At 58.3% G+C, this 18,049-nt stretch overlaps 2 protein-coding genes across 2 annotated transcripts; both read right to left on the bottom strand.

The window, feature by feature from the left end:
* Window positions 1–1,338: 1,338 nt before the first annotated feature.
* On the bottom strand, window positions 1,339–2,552 carry CDC42EP2 (CDC42 effector protein 2). The gene has a single exon (XM_032358040.1). It carries the CDS (start codon window positions 2,531–2,533, stop codon window positions 1,889–1,891), a length of 645 nt encoding a protein of 214 aa, XP_032213931.1. The 5' UTR covers window positions 2,534–2,552; the 3' UTR covers window positions 1,339–1,888.
* On the bottom strand, window positions 2,525–7,863 carry LOC116598745. The gene is made up of 2 exons (XM_032358039.1): window positions 7,382–7,863; window positions 2,525–2,841 (listed from the first exon to the last, which is right to left on the bottom strand). Exons 1-2 carry the CDS (start codon window positions 7,846–7,848, stop codon window positions 2,541–2,543), a joined length of 768 nt encoding a protein of 255 aa, XP_032213930.1. The 5' UTR covers window positions 7,849–7,863; the 3' UTR covers window positions 2,525–2,540.
* Window positions 7,864–18,049: the final 10,186 nt, after the last annotated feature.

Here is an 18,049-nt window from a genome sequence, read left to right as displayed (position 1 = left end):
ATTTTAACACACACACGTACACAGCCCTGTGACCAAGCAAAATGCCTCTGGGTCCCATTCAGCCCCCACTATGAAATCTGACACAGGGAATGGAGGCAGGAAAAGCTGGGGGCAAGGTTGGAATCTGGGATCCGCAGGGTCAGAAGGATGGAGAACCAGTGGTTAATGGAAGCAGGGGACAGCCAAGGCTTGAACTTGCCTCCAGCCACCCGTGTGGCCTGTACCGATCAGACACAAGCCCCGCCTTAGCCCTCTCCCCTCCTCTATCCCCCCGTCCCTTCCCCGTCCAAGTCTCCTCACCCTGCAGTGGCTTCTTCCTCTCTGACCTTCGGTCCATCTTCCATTGGCTCGGGCAGTGACCTGCTAAAACCTGAATCTGACCACGTGTCTCTCCTGCTTAAAATCCTTCTACAGCTCCCCATTGCAAGCAAAGCCGTTCCCAGCGGACTCCAAGCTGTTTCCCCAGTCCTGCCTTTCCAGAGCCCCACGTTCCTTTATGTCCATAGCCACTTTGGAGTACCTTCCATGTGGCAGTTCATAAACCTTGTCCCTAACTTTTCCCACAACCCTGCGAGGTCAGGACCACTGACCCATTCTAGAGATGGAGAAACGGAATCTCACACAGACTAGGTCAGACCCAGAGATCCACGCTCTTTTCACCACTTGGCGGCTCCTCTGTCATTCACTCTGGTGCCTCAGTGCCTTTGCTTATGCACGACTGTATCTTAGCCTTCAGGTTTGGGCCAGAATCATGTCTGACCATCCTAATGGGCCCTCTGCCCCAGGCATGCCCGATCTTGTTTTCTTTACCGTTGTTCAACACGGTGGGAAATCCTCTTACCTGCTTACAAATTCAATATTCTTTTTCCACTAGAATATGAGCTAGAGGAGAGCAGGGATTGCGTCCGTCTGACATCCCCGGCACCGGGAACACGCTTGAGTGCCCCCTAACTGCTCACTAAATAGTGCTGATGAGCTCCTTTTGATCCCTCCTGGCCCCAGGTCTGGCCCTCCCTCCCGCATGCGCCCTCAGTCCTCTGATGCTCGTGCACCTGCTGGTCCCTTGCACCAGGGCTTATTCTTTCATTCTTGGGTCTCCCCCATAGATCGCAGCAGCCTGGGCATGGCGCCTGTCTTACCCCAGTGCTCAGCCACCTCTTGTAAACACCAGAAGCAACATTGCAATATCCCCAGGTGGCATTTGGTTGGTTCCTGCTCCCAGGTAGAAGTTTTCAAAGGGGACCAAGCTTTCTGGGAGTGGGGTCCTCCCCCTGCTTCCCCAGGTCAGCCCATGTCGCAGAGACCAGTCTGCCTTCTGGAGGAAAGCTAGGTCAAGGGTGCAGAGAGCACAGCTACCAGCAGCAGCAAGTTTTATTGCGACCAGAATCTCCTGGTCATGGGAGGGGGATGGGGCCGAGGGACATTTGGTCATCGATGCCATGTTCCTAGTCCAGGACATGGAACCGAAGGTCTGGCTGGCTATGCTGTGCCTCCCCCAACCGTGCCCCGCCCCCAATCAGGGCATCCCCCGGGGCTGAGACAGAAGGCAGGTGGAAAGGGGAGTCGGTCTTGGCAGAGCCCTCATCCAAGGGAGGTGTGGGAAGGAGGAGCAGTTGGCGGTGGGGGTCCAGCTGGCCCAAGATGCTCAGGGCCCTTTGGGCTGACTTCTGCAGGTGTCCTTAGTGTGTTTTAGGGGAAAGCAATGAGGCACACTCTGCCCCTAGGAAGAGCCTGGGAGGGAGGGAAAAAAAGGCTCAGAGAAAGAAATCACTGGCCAGCGACCACGCAGTGGGACCTTGGGAATGCTGACTTCTAGGCCCGGGCTGCATTGCCCCCTGCCTCCCAGCATTCACTCCAACCTGAGCACCCGGCCTGGCCAGCCTTGGTCCTACGTGGGGATCTGCATGTGGCCCAGGTCCTGGTCCATGATCTGGAGGACGTCGTCCAGGATGGAAGGCCCCAGGTCCACGTGCAGGGAGAGCAGGGAGCTGGCATGGGACAGGAAGGGCTCCTCGGCCCCTGACTCGGGGGTCAGCCCATTGTGGGCAGAGTCAGCCTCTGGAATTCTCCAGATGTCCACATTGCCTGCCTCCTGCGGGGAAGGCTGTGGGGAAGGCTGCGGGGTCTCCAGATGCAGGCGAGGGGGTTTGGGTGGGGCCTGGCTTGTGGGCAAGGTGAGGGCCTGGGGCCCACCGATGACAGGGAGAGAGATGGCATTCTTGAGCAGAGGGGATGGCCCTTCAGGGAGCTCCCGCCCGCACAGCGTGGCGGTGCGGGTGAACTGGAAGGGGAGGTCGAAGGCGCCATCCTCCTCAGGTCCCTCGACTGTGGTCCCTGGCAGGAGGTGGAACTTGCCCTGTAGGAAGGAGATGTCGCCGAACATGTCGCTGCCCCCGCCACTGCCAATATGGATGGTGTGGCGGAAGTCCCCCAGCGGCGGGCTGATCATGTCCGACGACAGCAGGTCCCGCAGCTTCTCCTTCTTGCCCTTGCGGCTGCCACGCTTCAGGTAGATGGGCACCTTGGTGGACATCGTGACCTCAGCGCCCAGGCCCGGCTCTTGGCGCTGGGGACAGTGGGGACCGCGGCGTCCTCTCACGGCCTTGGCCACAGACACCAAAACCTTGGTGAAGGGCGAAAACTGATGTGTGGGATGTGACCGAAGATGTCCCAAGGGATGAGAAAAAGAAAGAAGTCAGAAGGCTGAGACAACAAAAATCGGTTTCTCCCCAAAAGAGTTGAAAGTGCTCTGGAAAATTAGCAGCAGCGAAGTGGAACTCTTGGAGACAGCGGCGCTCTCCCGTCTTGTTCTCACGAGGGTCTCCCTGGGGGGCTGAAGAGCTGAAACACCAAAGGTGCAAGTCAGGGACAGAAGGACACAAGGCAGAGGCATTGGTGTCATTTCTGAGGCCCCCGCGTCAGCCCCAGGAGCCCAGGTGCGGCCACTCCTCTGCGGGAAGCCATGTTGGAGGAAGCACGTGTTCGCTTGCAGACTCACTGCCCCTGGGAGCCTGGATCACCAGCACTGAGCCCCTCTCCTGTCCAGGAGGGAAGTTGAGGCCTGGGAACCTGGGTGACAGGCCCAGAGTCATATCCAAAGTCCTGGCTTTGGTCTCTCGCCCTGGGTTTCTGGCTCTGCCCATCGCTGTTGCCTGGGTTCTGCATCAGCTGTGTCCCAGGACATAGCAACTGTCAAGTTTGTGTGGGGAGGTCTCTCAGACCAGTCTTGGTCCCCTACTGGACCAATGAGAGAGATTTTGTGAACTCTGTCTCGGCCACCTGCCCATGCGTGCCAGGCCTGGACACGTGGCAGGTGTTTGGCCAACAGGGCCGAATGACAGACGCCTTCGTGGGGCCCAATCTCATCCCACCCAGAAGTGAGGTCATGCCGGAGTGCCCCTTCTTTCCTCCGGGTTGGCAGTTCCCAGCTCCAGGAAGGAGTCTGCCATAGTTACTGTCCCTCCGCCCTGCCCAGCGCCTGACGGGAAGATGCAGTGGAGGGTACAAATATTTTGGGGGGCTCTGCGCTGTGCCTGGCATTTTGCTGAGTTCCTTGCAAACGCATCTCATTTAGTCATTCCTATCAACCTCCTCTCATGCCCGTTTGAACACCCAACCCAGAACACATGTTGCAGGGATTTGCACAAGGCATTGACGAGGGAGAGAAGCAGAATGCAAAAGGGTAGTATGGAATATTCCATTTCTGGGGCACCTGGGGGGCTCAGTCGGTTAAGCGCCCGACTCTTGGTTTGGCTCAGGTCACGATCTCAGGGTCATGAGATGGAGCCCTGTGTCGAGTTCCGCCCTCAGCAGTGAGTCTGCTTGAGACTCTCTCTCTCTCTCTCTCCCTCTGCCTCACTCAAGCGTGTGCTCTCTCTCGCTCTCTCTCAAATAAATAAAGTCTTAAAAAAAAAAAAGATTCTATTTCTGACAGCAGTGACCAACTCCCCTCTGCTCTGCCCCTTCCCCATGTAAGCACGCAGGTATGTGTACCTACAGATATAATCCGAGTAGGATTATACCCTACATAAAAAGAGAGAACTTGGGTGCCTGGGTGGTTCAGTGGGTTAAGCCTCTGTCTTCGGCTCAGGTCGTGATCTCAGGGTCCTGGGATTGAGTCCCACATCGGGCTCTCTGCTCTGCAGGGAGCCTGCTTCCTCCTTCTCTCTCTGCCTGCCTGTCTGCCTACGTGTGATCTCTGTCTGTCAAATAAATAAATCAAATCTTTAAAAAAAAAAAAAAGAGAGAGAGAGAACCTGGAAGGCCAGCAGGGGGTTGTTATATGTAGACCGCGGTAGGGGGGAGGGGGAAGGCAGGGAAGGGGTTTGGAGTCAGTGATATGGCAGGAGAGGAGCGTCCTAGATAAAAATTACCTGTAATATTTGGTATTGTTACTAGAAAGTGATATATGTAACTGAAAAAAGGATGGTTGGCAAAATGCTGATGACGGTTCTCTCCAGGTGGCAGATTTCAGATGATTTTGCCTTTCTTCTTCATACTTTTATAAGCTCCAGATCTGAATAATAAGCATGTGTTACTTAGGTGCACATATAATTTGTGTAGTCAGAAAAAAATAAAGCTATTTTTAATGTGGAAAAAATAAGTGCACTGTGGTAGGGTGTCATGCTGGCTTAACAGAAGAAGGAAGCATGGCAGGCCCTCCTTGGCGTTCCCACGGTTGGGGATTGGCCTTGAACGTGGATATGAGAGCCCAGATGTGGAATTGGAACACAAAAGGCAAAGAAATGTGTCCAAGGTCGTCCAGAGGGTAACCAGATGAGCCCCCCTCCCCCACTGCCCCCTCCGAAGGCTGCCAAGGGGCTGAGAAGGTAGGAAAAGGGCCAGGGAGGGGTGGAGAAGCAGCTGGGAGGCCTGGCCTGCTCCTAGGCCCCATTCTCCGTCCGGGGCCGGGTGAAGAAAGAATGAGGGGCTGGCGAGAGGGAGCAGGAAGGCGGAAGCAGGATGCAGGAGAGGCAGCGTCCCAGCTCCCAGCCCAGGCCCTCACTCAGGAAACCCCACCCCAGGACCGGACACTCCAGGTCAGTCACACTGAGCCACAGGGACCGGACATCTTGCCCCTCCCTGAGCACCTGCGGTTTAACAGGAAACAAAGGAGTGACTCTCCAGTGGCAGAGTTCCAGCTAAGCTCGGAAGGAGCTGAGCGGAGGGTGGAGGGCGGGGGGGGGGGGGGGGGCGGTGGGTGCCTCGAGGTCCTGGGATCGCACCCCTCACTCATGGAGCGGACATTTACCTGTGATCACCATGCTAGACCTGGGGGCACGCCAACAGCCACCCGACCTGTGTCCTTGGCAGGCAAGCAGTCCTGGGGCAGCTTTTCCCTCCCTTGCACTCACGAAGAGTGGGGCAGACTGGTGGGATTTGTCACCCCCCCACCCCATCACAGAGTGCGCCAAGAGAGCCTGTGTGTTTCCACAACAAATTGGGCGTCCCTGACAGCTGTCTCGCTCTGAGCCAGATGTACCCGCCCATTTCCAGATGTGGAGAGAACTGGGGCTGGGGGGGAAGGGTTGGGCCAGCGTCAGCCACCCAGGGGAGAGCTGGGAATTGCAATCATCAAGCCCTAAGGATTCGGATTTGGCAAGCGTGAGACCCCAGTCTCCAGCTGCCCTCACACGGTTCCCATTTGAAAGTTCCCAGGCACAGCATGGTGGGTGTCACCACTGACTTCTACAGAGGCAGAAGCTGAACCTCAGAGACCTTAACGTTGCTGAGGTTGCTCAGCTGGGAAGAGGAAAAGTGGGCCCCAGTACCCAGCCAGGTCCCTGTAGCTCTGATGCAGTGGGCCACCCAACCTCTGAAAGCTGGGGAGCAGGAAAAAAAACAGGTACCCAATAGGCTGGGGCCACTCGGTCCCCAGAATGCCTCCACTTATGTCCATTTGGCTACCCCTCTCCGCTAATTCGCAAGGATCCAGAGATATGAGAATGAGCTCTCCATCAGGACAAGGCTATGGGGGGCTGGGAAGGGGTGGCTTTCCCCAGAAGAGGGAGGAGCAGATGGGAGCTTGCCCTGGAAAGGAGCCTTGAGCCTCCTTCAGAGAGAATGACTTGCGGGAGGCACAGCCCCTTACCTTGGCTAGGAGTACTAGTCCACTCCCCATCACCGGTGTTCAAAGAGCCAACCCCGACCTCGAAATCAGGAGCCAGAAATTGAATCCATCTCCATCTGGGACTCTCTGTGACCTTGGGCAAGACACGTCTCCTTTCTGGCCCTCACCTTCCCCATCAATAAAATGGACTGACAAAGCCATCACCAGAAGGCTACTGGAAGACCATACTGCCACAGTTACAAATGAGAGATGTAGGACAGATGGGGTTGGGAGTCCCTGTCATTCATTCGACAAACAGCTGTAGGGCCTGACTTCCTCAAGCAATTTGGTTATCCGGGGACAGTGCTCCGAACAAGATCAAAACCGAATACTTCCACCCTCCAAGCGATCGTCTTCTCCCGCCTGCCCTGGAGGCAGCCTGCGAGTCCTGCTCGCTCGCGGGCGGGAGTCTCCCCAGATCCTCCGGGTCCCTGTGCGGGGCGGCGCTCGGCTTCACGGCCGCTAGGTGGCGCTCGCTCGCTCGCTCTGTCGCCCAGCATCTCAGAGGCGTCCCTGCGCGAGCCAGGGTCTCGAGCTCGCTTCGGGCTCCAGGCAGGGGCCCCCCAAGGAGTGGCACGTTCGCTTATCAGATGCGGATCGTCTGGGGGATGTTCTTCTCTTGGGGTGTTCTGGTCTCACGACCAGACGGTAGGTGGGGAAAGGGACGATCGGGGATCTTGCCAGGGTCTCCAAGCTCTGGGAGGAGACTCCCGCGTGCTTTCCGGCCTGGGCGATGTCCGAGTGTCCGCTCGGCGCAGGGCCAGAGCTCGGGCGAGCAGGCCCCCACCCCTGGCTCCCGCGGGTCGGGTTCCTCAGCCCCAGCTCGGGTTCCGGCGCCGACCCCTCCCCGCCCTCTGCCGGAGCACCCAGCCCGGATCCGTTTCAGGACACTCGCGGCCGCGGCTAAAGATAGGAGGACACATCACCATCAACTAAAAATACGACCCCCAGCCCGGGCGGGATCGCTGGGCGGCGGGAGGGCGCTCCTACGTCCCGGGTGTGGGGCGGAGGCGAGGGCTCAGGGTGAAGGGCGGGACCACGAGTTAGGGTTCGGGATGCGTTGCCCCTTGCAGGCGGAGGGGGCGCGGGCGTGGCTGCTGGGACGGACACGCGGGCGGGAAACACCGTGGAGCCCGAGGCTCCCGGGAAAGGACATGCGCGGGGGTGACACAGGGGCCGGGGCGCGAGCCAGGACGGGGCGCCACGGGGTGGGCCTCTCAGGGGGGCCCCTGGGAGTCGCGGACGGGCTGCAGAGTCCCGGCCCGAACTCACCTGGACGCGCGCAGGCGGCGGACCCGCGGTCGGCAAAAGCTCGGGAGCTGGACGGCGCGGTTCTGGGAGGCGATCCCGGCGGTGAACTCACAGCAAGGTCCGTGGCCCCTGAAGCCCCACCCCTGGCCCGCGGAGCCAATGCCCGGGCCGCCCCCAGCCAGGCCCCGCCCACGTCCCCGCCCCACTAGAGGCCCAGCCTGTGCTCCCCCTTCGGTGGCGCCGCGCCCAGGTCCCGCAGCCGCGCGGGCGCGGGGTCCAGGGCAGGCTCGGGTAGCTGCGGGCCGGGCGGTGTCGGGTGCCCGGGCTGGACTCTGCGGACTCCGGCTGCCCCCGTCGGAACCAGAACTCTCGGTATTCGAAGGGCCGAGGGGGCGGCCGCCGGAAGACCGAATTATAGTTCTTCGTAATTCACCGAGCGTCCTTGGACCCGTTGCTCCGTGGAGGGCTGGGTCTGGGGAGCCGCCCATCAAGTGTATTTGGTGGCCACTAAGGGAATGACTGAGGCCTTGGAGGCAGCCGAGTTAAAATATTAAACTTGAGAGAGCTTTAAGTTTACGGTCCCCTAGAAAAGAGAGCGCTGAGGGTGTGTGGGCAAGGTGGCCTGGGCACGCCCGTTTGCCCTCAGTCTAGGTGGCTTCCTTCCGGGGCGGGTGTGGAACCCATTCGTAGACTCATTTTAGCTTCGTTTCATTCATTCATTCATTCATTCACTCATTCATTCATTCCGTAGCTTGTCATCCAGCCACTGTCCCTCCTGCCCTGCCCTCCCTCCCACAGCACACCCTGGGAGGGAACAGCAGCTCTGTGTCAAGCCTTGAGCGCTGTCTCTGAGCCGTGGACCTGGGTGGTGTGCTGACTCTGCTGCCCACTTGCTCTGTGGCCACAGGCAAAGGACGGTCCCTTTCTGAGCCTCTTTGCCTGTAAAAGGAGAGTTACATGAGTCCCCAACAAGGTAAGAAACTTGTGTGTGCTTTCTGGATGGGAACACAGGCCCCACAACGGTCACTTTTATACAAACATTGGAACAGTTGCTTTGGGGGACAGCAAGCTGGCCTCGTCCTCTGACCTAGAATGACTCCACTGATGAGACCTCCTGAGCCTGCAGGAATGTGGCTGAGGCACAGCCTCCTACGCTCCGCTCATCTGCTGAGAGTCCTCCTTTGGGGGAAGGAGGTTGGGAAGGTTCGAGAGCTCCCTTCAAAGCTGGTGACAAAATAGAAAGTTGCAGAGATGGAAGTTCGGACAGGCAAAGACACTCTTCCGAAGCCACATGATCCTGGGAACCAGTTCCAGAGCTCTTTGCAGAGGTTTGGGGGTGGGGAGGCTGTTGGGGACCATTAGGGGATGGGTACAGAGCAGCGCATTTGGCCACATCAGCCAGGCCCTAGCCCCTGCTCCCCCCCACTTAGCGACTGGTGAGCTTTCTCTGCAGCCTGGCTGTCAGGCCAGGACTCCTAACTGGGGCCCAGAGCATTGGAACCACCATCTGTGCTCTGGGGACTGTCTTAAGTCCCCTGGATGTGACAAGCTTCCAGTTCAGTGGCGGCTCCCCGTGTGGCTCAGTGTACCCGTCATCAGTTAGAGCTCGAGCTCAGGGCAGCCGCCTGCACAAAGCCTACACCGGAGGCATGATTGCGGCCTGGTGGGGGGTTCTGGGCTTTGCAAGCACTCGGGAGAGCGCTCCATCCTCTGTGCACAGATGAGGCTGGGTCACTCCGCTGGGGCCGGAGGAATCCCCCGAGATGCCCGCTGACTGCTCCTCTCCTCGAGCTTTTGCTGAATGGGCAGGATCTTTGCACACACGCACGGGCTGCTGTGGAAGCCCAGCAATTAGCGCGCGCTTATGAACCAGGACTCCTTTTGCTAAAATTGGCGCTTTTTAAATGCAACTTCTCAAGCTGTGTGTAAGGGCCTGAGTGTGGGCGGGGAGGCTGGGATCCCGGGCCAGGGGATAGCGCCAGGGTGTCCTGCTTTTCTGACTCAACAGACATTCAGGTCAAGTGTCCTGCCCCCCTTCCCTGCCTGCACCCCGTGTCCAGGGTCTAATACCTCAGCCAAGGCCTGGACTGTTCTCCCTGGAAGGGCTCCTGGGCACCCTGGAGGCTAAGGGGGCAGGACCTGAAGGGCGTTTGGGTAGGGTCAGGCACGAGGAAAGCTATGGATGGAGAAATGCCTGGAATGGGCTATTGAACTTCCTTCTCCTCCGCTGGGAGCTCTCTCTGGCCCTGAGATGGGTCCAGCTGGTTTCTCCCACCCCATGGCTGCTCTCCCCTCCCCGATAGGGCCCTGTAATCAGCGCACAGTGACTGACTCAGCCTTTCCTTCCCCTCCCAGCCCCTTCTTCCTGGAAATCACATACGTCAGCAGCCCCAACCCCTGTGGACAGAGTCGGAAGCCCCTTCTCCAAGGTTAAGTGGGGAGGATGGGGGGGCTGGCAGGGAAGGACCCCCCCCAGGCTGGAGCCGGCTCACCACAGCCCCACCTACCTGGAAAGCTAGGGCCCTGGGAGGTGGGTGGGAGGATGGGGCCCAGGAGTCGGGGGGCAGGCCTGAGAGCAGAGAGTCACAAGGGAAGCATAGCAATGATCTTGGAGGCAATCTAGAGAGCCAGTGAAAAGAGACAAAGTATCTGGAAGTGGCATCAGCACCGCTACCGCCCAGGGCCGTGGAGCAGCAGGGAGCTGAGCAGAAGCTCCATCCGCCCCTGGAAGCCTCCTCCACCGCAGCCCGAGCTGTAGGGCCCCATGGCCTCAGCCAACCCCAGGCCTGGGTTGGATTTTTCCTTGATTGTTTCTTGTTTCCTTCCTCCCCTGGGCTCCTGCCAGCTCCGGCCCTGCCCTCCTCGCTCTTCGCCCTCCTTTAGAGAAGTCTGTTTGGCCAGAGCCTGAGACTTGAGATGGGAGTCCCTTTGGAGCTGCCCCCTGCTTCTGCCTCTGTCTTGAACCCCTCCTGGGGAGCTGGGTATCATGGCCTTGTGGGGAGGTCTTTCCTCTGACTCTGGATTTTGGCTCCAGGCCCAGAGCCATGGGGGTTTCCAGAGTGGTGACAGCTCTGTCCTAGGAGGGACCAGCCCAGGCATTTCCCCCAGATGCCTCTATGAGCATCCAAGCCCATGGCTGCCCTTTGGCCTGGGGAACACAGAGTCAGCAGGGGCAGTCTTCAACTCTTCCTACCTCCTCAAGACACCCTGTCGCCATTCATTTTGAAAAGTCATATTTGATTCTGCTTCTTGTCTATGGCTGTGCTCGACCAGGGAAGACACAGATGGCCAAGACTGGTCCCTGGCTTGCAGGGAACAGATATCCCCAAATGAAACAAATAACCAATCCTAAAACAGCACATTCTGTGCCATAAAGGAGGTCCTCCAGGGTAGAGGCTGGCTCTGATTCCACTCCATCTATGCCAGGCCAGCCTGGATGAGGCTCAGTTAGTGACTGCGGATTGAAAGAAGAACTAGAAAGATCAGAAAAGAGAAGGGTTTGTTTTGCTAGAGGTGAGGAAGCAGATGGGAGCTTTAAGGAAACTTCAAGGAGGAGGTGATACTCGAGCAGGGTATTTTTTTTTTTTTTAAGATTTTATTTATTTATTTGTCAAAGAGAGAGCGAGAGCGAGCACAGGCAGACAGAGTGGAAGGCAGAGTCAGAGGGAGAAGCAGACTCCCTGCGGAGCAAGGAGCCCGATGTGGGACTCGATCCCAGGACGCTGGGATCATGACCTGAGCCGAAGGCAGCTGCTTAACCAACTGAGCCACCCAGGCGTCCCTCGAGCAGGGTATTAACGGGTGAATAGGAGTTCGCCAGGCAGGGAAAGGGAACGGCGTCACAGGGGGAGCAGGCAAAGGCCAAGGCAAGGGTCAGGAGGAGTACAAGTAGATGTGATCGGGGGAACAAGAGCTATCCAGAAGATCGTGGCACCAGGACAGGGGGAAAGGATAAGAGGGTAGTGGGTGAACACAGTCTTCCTTGCCCAGCATCCATCCCTCTTACTCTGGGGACCACCGCTCAGTTTTCCAGAGTCTCCTGCGTGACTAACCCCACCCCCAAGGCCAAAGCCTCCCCCTTACCCCTGCCCCCCAGGCATCCATTCTCCCTGCAGACAACCAACATTATCAGCTTCTTGTAAACACTTCTGGAGATACTCTTGGCCTGAGCAAGCAAAGCCCCTCCCATCCTTTCTACACGAAGGGCAGAATCTAGGCGAGTGGGCCCCCCCTCCCAGATCCCACAGGTCCTGGTGGCCGTGGTGGGGGCAGAACAGGCTCTACTGTCAGAGGCAGGGGAAGGGACCCCACAGGGCATCTCACTGAGCCTCTGCCCTTCCTCCGCCCCTTGCTTTTTCCGGTTAACATTAAATTGTCCTTGGTGTCCCCCTTTTGCTGCTGCGTTCCAGGCTGTCCTGGTGTACCTAAGTCGCTCAGCCGGTGGCCCTTTCGGTCGTTCCCAGCCCTTACCTCGGACACAGCGCTGCTGTGAGTCACTTCGTACAGCTGCCCATTCACACACACGTGAGCACAGCTGCGGAGTCATTGCTGCGCGCGGGGTGGGGGGTGGGGACCTGCGCAGCTGTCATTCGGTCAGCTCTGTCTGCTGGTCCTTCAAAGGGGTGTGCCTGGCACCGGGCCCCTGCACAGACCGCGGGCCCCTCTCTCCTCAGCCTCCCCGAGTGCCTGCTTCTCCAGCTCTTTGTTCTCTGCTCGTCTGCAAGGGAGAACCAGACTGGCCGAAGGAGCCTCTGTGTGGCTTCAGTGTGTGTTTCCCTTACGCGAAGTGGGTTTGGCTGCCTTGTCCTTGGCTTTGGGGCCATTCCTCGTTCCTTCCTTCTCTGGCTGCACAGGTTCATTTCGGAAGGTCGCTTCAGAGATGGGGACCTAGAGCGAGGCCTGACCACAGGCAGGGGCCGCTCTGGGGACCGTTGGTTCAAGAAAGACAGAGAGCTTGGCTCTGAGCTGTGGTGTAAAAGCCAGAGTTGGAGATAATAAAGTAGGAAGATTAGAATTTGGTGACAGACCGGCCACGGGGCCCTTGGAGGGAGGAGAAGGGGGGTGGTCGAGCCCAATCCAGGGTGATGACTCAGGGCGGAATGGGGGGGGGGACGGTGGGGTCACCGAGGGAGTGTAGGATTCTTGGGGCGAAGCTGATGTGCCACCTGCCCATTCTCAACCCCCCCATACCCCACCTTACACGCTTCCAGGTCCACCATCCCTGGGCCGGGATTGCCGGCTGCCCCCTCCCTCTGCCGCTGGGGCCGCCCTCGGCTCACTCAGCCATCTCCCCAGGACATCCTGCTGCTCTCCGCCGCGGCGTCTCCCCCCGCCAGGGAAGGCTTCTGCACCCCCAGGAGATGTCATGTCCCCTTGTGATACCCTTGGAGAAACTCTAGGTCCCTGTCCCCTCTGTGCCACTGTCAACAGATTCACATCCATCCCCCTCTGGACGGTAGCCACCAGCATCTCCCCAGAGTGCGTGCAGCATAGCAGGCACCTGACCAACAAGCAAAGGAATGGGTCAGCGAATGAACACCACGATGCTGGGGACAGCAGGAAGGGGGCGTGTCGGTGCTGGGGACTTAGGAAGAGGGCATGTCCAGGACAGGGGTTTAGGAAATAAGAGCCTGGAGCCAAGGACTTCTCTGCATGCCCACCCAGTTTTAGTTTTCGCCACAGCATATGCCTGCCCCTGTGCCTGGTGTTTGCTTGTTCTCGGTTTCTGCCCTGGAGTGGAGCTCTGGGGGAAGCAGGCATCGTCTGTTCAGCTCCCGCCTGCATCCAGATCCCACCCCGACACAGCAACACAGCATGGGCCCACAGTGAGTGTTTGGCAACAGGAGAGAATGTGGGAAGTGATGGGCTCGGTCTCCAGGGCCGCACACCAGAGGCAGAGGCACTCCTGCCTCTTCCTTTCCAGGCGCTTGTCTGGGAAGGTGGAAGGGAAGCCACTCCTGCAGGTTCCTCCCGTGGGCCTACTGCCTGCGATGTTCGGTAGGGATGGGACCAGCTCCTGCTCTCGGGAGGCAGGCATCCTGCTGGATTCACGGGGAGGAGGTTACCCACGGGACATGGAGAACAGAGTGGAGGGGCCAGGTCGCTGTGCGCGTGTTTCTTTTAAAACAAACGTGCCCATAGCGAAAGATTTCAAATGCACTATGAGCATGGACATGACAATTAATTCTCTGAGTCCTCCTGCCCCTGACCTCTAGCCCTTCCACACCTGCCCCAGAAGCAAACCATTGTTCCTAGATGTGTTCAAAGGGGCAAGGCATTTGAAGGGGACAGAGGCTTCAAGGGGAATGTGAGCCTTGGGAAGGACCTGTAGGAATCAGGAATGGCCACGCCTTCTAGACCCTGGCCCGCACTTCGCCTCCTGCTCCTGGAGCAAAGAAGCCAAGAGGGCACTGCTGCTGGTTTCCAGGGAGAGCCACCGCCCAGAGGGGCTGCCTCTGCCAGCCAGGCAGTGCTCCCTTCCCACTCTTGGCGGGGGCGGGGCTGCTGACTTGACCCTGGACCAGATGCTTCAGACCCTGGGAAGATCTGGGGGTGATAGAGCGGGCAGAGAAGATGGGGCCCAGCGGGGCCTTCAGGCAGCAGGATGCAGGGATTGGGGTCAGCAGGGTCATGGGGCAGCAGCTGTCCCAGAGACCTCTGAGGGCCCCTGTGGCCCAGGCAGCTGCCGGCCTGGCCTCTCAGCTGTCATGTGGCCTCCGGGGAGGGCAGGGAGCCTGGAACGTGGGGAATCGGGAACTGGCCGTGGGCCCAGGTGGGTCTGAGGGCAGGCTGGGCCCCGGGGGCCTGAGCATTTCTAGAGCAGACCTGGAGGGAGCAGATAGGTCTGGCTGCTCAGGAATGGAGGGGTGACAGAATCCCACCTCAGTGACCTCCAGACTGGGAGGCCAGGAGGGTCAGCTCCACTCCAGCTCCCCCCTCCTCCGCCAGACCCCCAGGACCTCCCTGTTCTCCAGCTTTATGTAGGCCCCTCCCAGATCCACCAGTCCAGTCCCCACCCCTCACCAGAGTGGGGCTCCTGTCACCCACTGGCCCAGCCCAATAACCATTTGGGTGTCCCCCCTTGGTCCCAACCTGCCCCCGACAGTCCCAGGGACCTCCCCGAACACCTGCCTCAAACCGCGCCCCCCTCCCCAATCCCAGGCACCTGGGCTATTACCTGCAAGTCCTTCTAAGCCTGTCCTTGTCGTGGACCAAGTTGGTCAGCGTGGCAGGGTGGAGAGACAGAGGGTTTGGAGTTTAAATCCCAGTTCTGTCACTTCCTTAGGCCGGTGACATCCAGCCTCTGAGCACCTGCCAGCGGGGCTTGCTGGAGTTAGGTGTGATCTCTACGTCAGCGTTCACACAGTGCATCCTCAGAGATGTTAGCTCCCTTGCCCTCCTACCTGAGCTGTTTTCTTCATCCGTCCCCTGGCAGTCATCCCAATCCTGCTGTCCTGGAGCAGCCCCCCATCTCTTTGGTGGCAGATGACAAAAAATTCAATTCCAACTAGTTTAAGAAAAAAAGAAGCGAGTGTATTTGTGGCTTAGGTTTTGAGGGGGTGGGGCTACTGTCATCAGAACTCAGATGATGTGGCCTGGTGCTGACCTCTCCCTCTCTAACTTCTGGCAATATGTCCTCTGGTTTAGTGCCTGCTCAGGACGGGTTTCCCCTCATTGTGGCAAGAGGCTGCAGCCGCTCTGCCATTGCTGCCGAGTCTTTTCTACCACTCCCGCAGAAGTCCTGGAGTCATGGTGTTTGGACTGTCTTCAGTCATGCTTCTCTCCCAGATCATTCACCAAGGGCAGGAAGGAGCAATGTGCTTCTTGGTTTAGGCAAGGGAGGAGTGTGGAGGAGGGGTGGTTTCCCACAGGGAAACCAGGGTGCTGTTTCTATAGGAACAGAAATAGGTACCAGGAGGCTCTGTCTTCCGATAGCTCTTAGAGTGTCTCTGGCCTCCAGACTCCCCTGGCTTCACTCTGCCCTTTGTGGCACTGCCAGGCCTTCCTAAGATGCAGGTTTCAGGGTCGCCTGGGTGGCTCAGTGGGTTAGAGCCTCTGCCTTTGGCTCGGGTCATGGTCTTGGGGTCCTAGGATGGAGCCCTTCTTTGGGCTCTCTGCTCGGCGGGGATCCTGCTTCCCTCTCTCTCTCTGCCTGCCTCCCTGCCTGCTTGTGATCTCTGTCAAATAAATAAATAAAATCTTCAAAAATAAAAAATAAAAAAAAAAAGATGCAGGTTCCATACTGCCCTCCTGCTCCACACAGAAGCTTCTGAAAGTTCCCTGGGGTGAATCAGGTCCAAACTCCTTTGCAAGACATTCCTGACTTCAGTCTGGCTCCAGAGCTCTGTTCCTGGCCCGTCCCTTCTTTTTGTCCCTCTCTGCCCCTCTTCTTCCTCCTCTTTCCAGGCATTCTCTTCCTCGTGGGTAACAAGCGCACTGAAGACAGATGTCCCAACACTGGAGCATCACTTGTGACAGCCACAATATGGGAACAGCCCCGTCTGTCACCTGATGAGGGAAGGACAACACTGTCCATCTGCACAAGGGATCTCGACTCAAACAAGGGGAGAAAGGAAATGAAAGTCTGACTCCTGCTAGAGTGTGGACGGCCCTTGAGAAAGAAGCCGGACGCAGAGGACCACGTGTGCTGTGATCCCGTTTGTGTGATGTGCCCAGAACAGACAAGTGTGTCGAGGTGGAAAGTAGGTCTGTGTTTTCCAGGGGATGGGAGTGGGGAGTGACGGCTAATGGGGATGCGATTTCTTTTAGAGGTGAGGAAAATGTGGAATTCAATAGTTATGCTGTTCATATGACATTGTGAATGTACTAAAAACCACCAAATGGTACACGATCAGATGGTAAAGTTGATGCTGGTCGTGTATCTCACTAATTTTTAAAATGTTAAAAAAACCCAGAAAATAAAAACTACCCCCACCCCTGCCCCAGTCAGTCAAGGCCCTTCAAGTCTAGTTAGGAAGGTCAAGTGTGGAGGAAGACCCCTCTGTGTGGCCAAACAGGACTGGCTTTCCGGGGGGCGGGGCGGGGGTGCTCAGCCAGGAGCCCCAAGGTTAGGAGAAAGGAAACGTGTACCAAACAGAAGTGAAACATCAGCCCAGAAGGCTACTCCCAGCACCAGGGGAAGCTGCAAGATGGGCTGAGCCAGGCTGGGTGACCCCAGGTCAAGGGAAAGGAAACGCCAAGACTGAAGTAGCTGCAGAGGCAAAGCAGGATGGAGGCCCCCAGGAGCAGAGTCACCCTGGGCTTGGGGGGGCGGCTGTGGCACAAGATGTGGAACTTGCGAAAAGCACAGGGACTTTGTCTACTCAGAACCATCTGTCCCACCCTTAGGTTTGTGTCTCAAGGGCACGGGCAGGAGGACCAGGGGAGAGGCCACCCAGCAAAACGGGGATTCTGAAGCAGGAGGGTCCCAGGAGTCCCGGCCCAGCCCTGGCTCCCCGGCTTCCTCCACCCTCCCTCCCCGACACCCATCCCCCAGCCTTACTCCAGAGGGCGGTGCCCGGCACAGGAGCAAGAGGGACCGCCCGGCAGGACATTAATGTCCCAGCTGAAAAGAGGTCTGGGAACGGCCACTTGGCAGTCGCTGGGCACCGGCTCCCTGACACCAGCAAAAGGGAACTGTCTGGTGGCAAAGAGGCGCTCGCCCGCCGAGTGGTGTGCAATCTGGGGTTTTCTGTGTGTTAAATGCCTCCACGGACCTCCAGGATCACTTTCAACAGTCACGCGACTCGTTTCCAGGCAACGGGCTCGAGCTCCCATTCATGCTGAGCTCCAGCTTTCTGCCTCCGCCCGGCACACGCCCCCACCCCCCCCACCACGCAGAATCTTCCTCCCCTTCCGCCAACTGCCCCATCACACCGGGACTCTGGATCTTGCGGAGCCTGTCCTAAGGGGAGAGGAGGCTTTGTAACCTCCAAGCGGGGACGACAACACGATTCCCCACAAAACTGCTTCAGTGGCTTGAGCACAATTGGCTAGAGCCGGGCTCCCTCTGAGCCCCGCAGGGACTCATGCGATAAGCGCCCAGGGCCTGGTTTATCGTGGCCCAGGGCCTGCTGCTTAATCTTCCTGGGCCAGGGTTTCCCAAGGGGCGGGGGCGGGGTGCAAGGTTTTGGCGGACATTGGCTGTTCTGGAACTGTTTGAGGTCGTGGAAGAGGGCCCCGGGGCTCCTAAATGTCACATCCAGAGGCGAAGTGGCTGGGTGCTCGGGGATCTTGAGGAGGGAAACTCAGCTCCCCATGCTGGGGCTTGTCTCTGTTCTCGTGTTCAGACGAGACTATAAAATGAACAAGATGAAACCACAGCTGCTAGTTTTCAAAGGGAGGCCAGTTTCTCCCAAAGCCGGTGGGACCTGCCGTGGACTCCCCCTCACCGTCCAGGGCAGGCGGCAAAGGTGGGACCCTGCTCTGTCACCTGTTTGTCTCTGACTCAGGCCGCTGGCATCACGCCCGCCGCACCCTTGCACACTTCCCTCAGCCCAGCAGTCGAGCTCCTCCCGCTTGGCTTTGGCAGACGAGGCAGGAGAGCCCACTGGCTTTGGGCAGAAACTCAGTCCACGTTTAGCTAGTGACGGCTTCTCCCCAAATGCCAGGACACACGGGGTGTTTGGGGACCCTAGAGGGCCCCACCCGGCCAAGAGCTCCAGGCTCTGGGCAAGCCCCACGTGTTGT

This window comes from Mustela erminea, chromosome 9, assembly GCF_009829155.1.
Source record: "Mustela erminea isolate mMusErm1 chromosome 9, mMusErm1.Pri, whole genome shotgun sequence".
Taxonomy (NCBI): Eukaryota; Metazoa; Chordata; class Mammalia; order Carnivora; family Mustelidae; genus Mustela; species Mustela erminea.
The sequence above is the reverse complement of the archived record's forward strand: the minus strand, read 5'-3'. Positions and strand labels throughout refer to the sequence as shown.

Bases quoted from the DNA above. Each gene is read 5' to 3' on its own strand.
- LOC116598745 (XM_032358039.1), bottom strand. From the start codon at position 7,848: ATGGGCGGCTCCCCAGACCCAGCCCTCCACGGAGCAACGGGTCCAAGG. The intron at 2,842-7,381 runs GTGAGTTCGGGC...TTGGTGTTTCAG, and splicing joins CGCCGCCTGCGCGCGTCCAG to CTCTTCAGCCCCCCAGGGAG.
- CDC42EP2 (XM_032358040.1), bottom strand. From the start codon at position 2,533: ATGTCCACCAAGGTGCCCATCTACCTGAAGCGTGGCAGCCGCAAGGGC.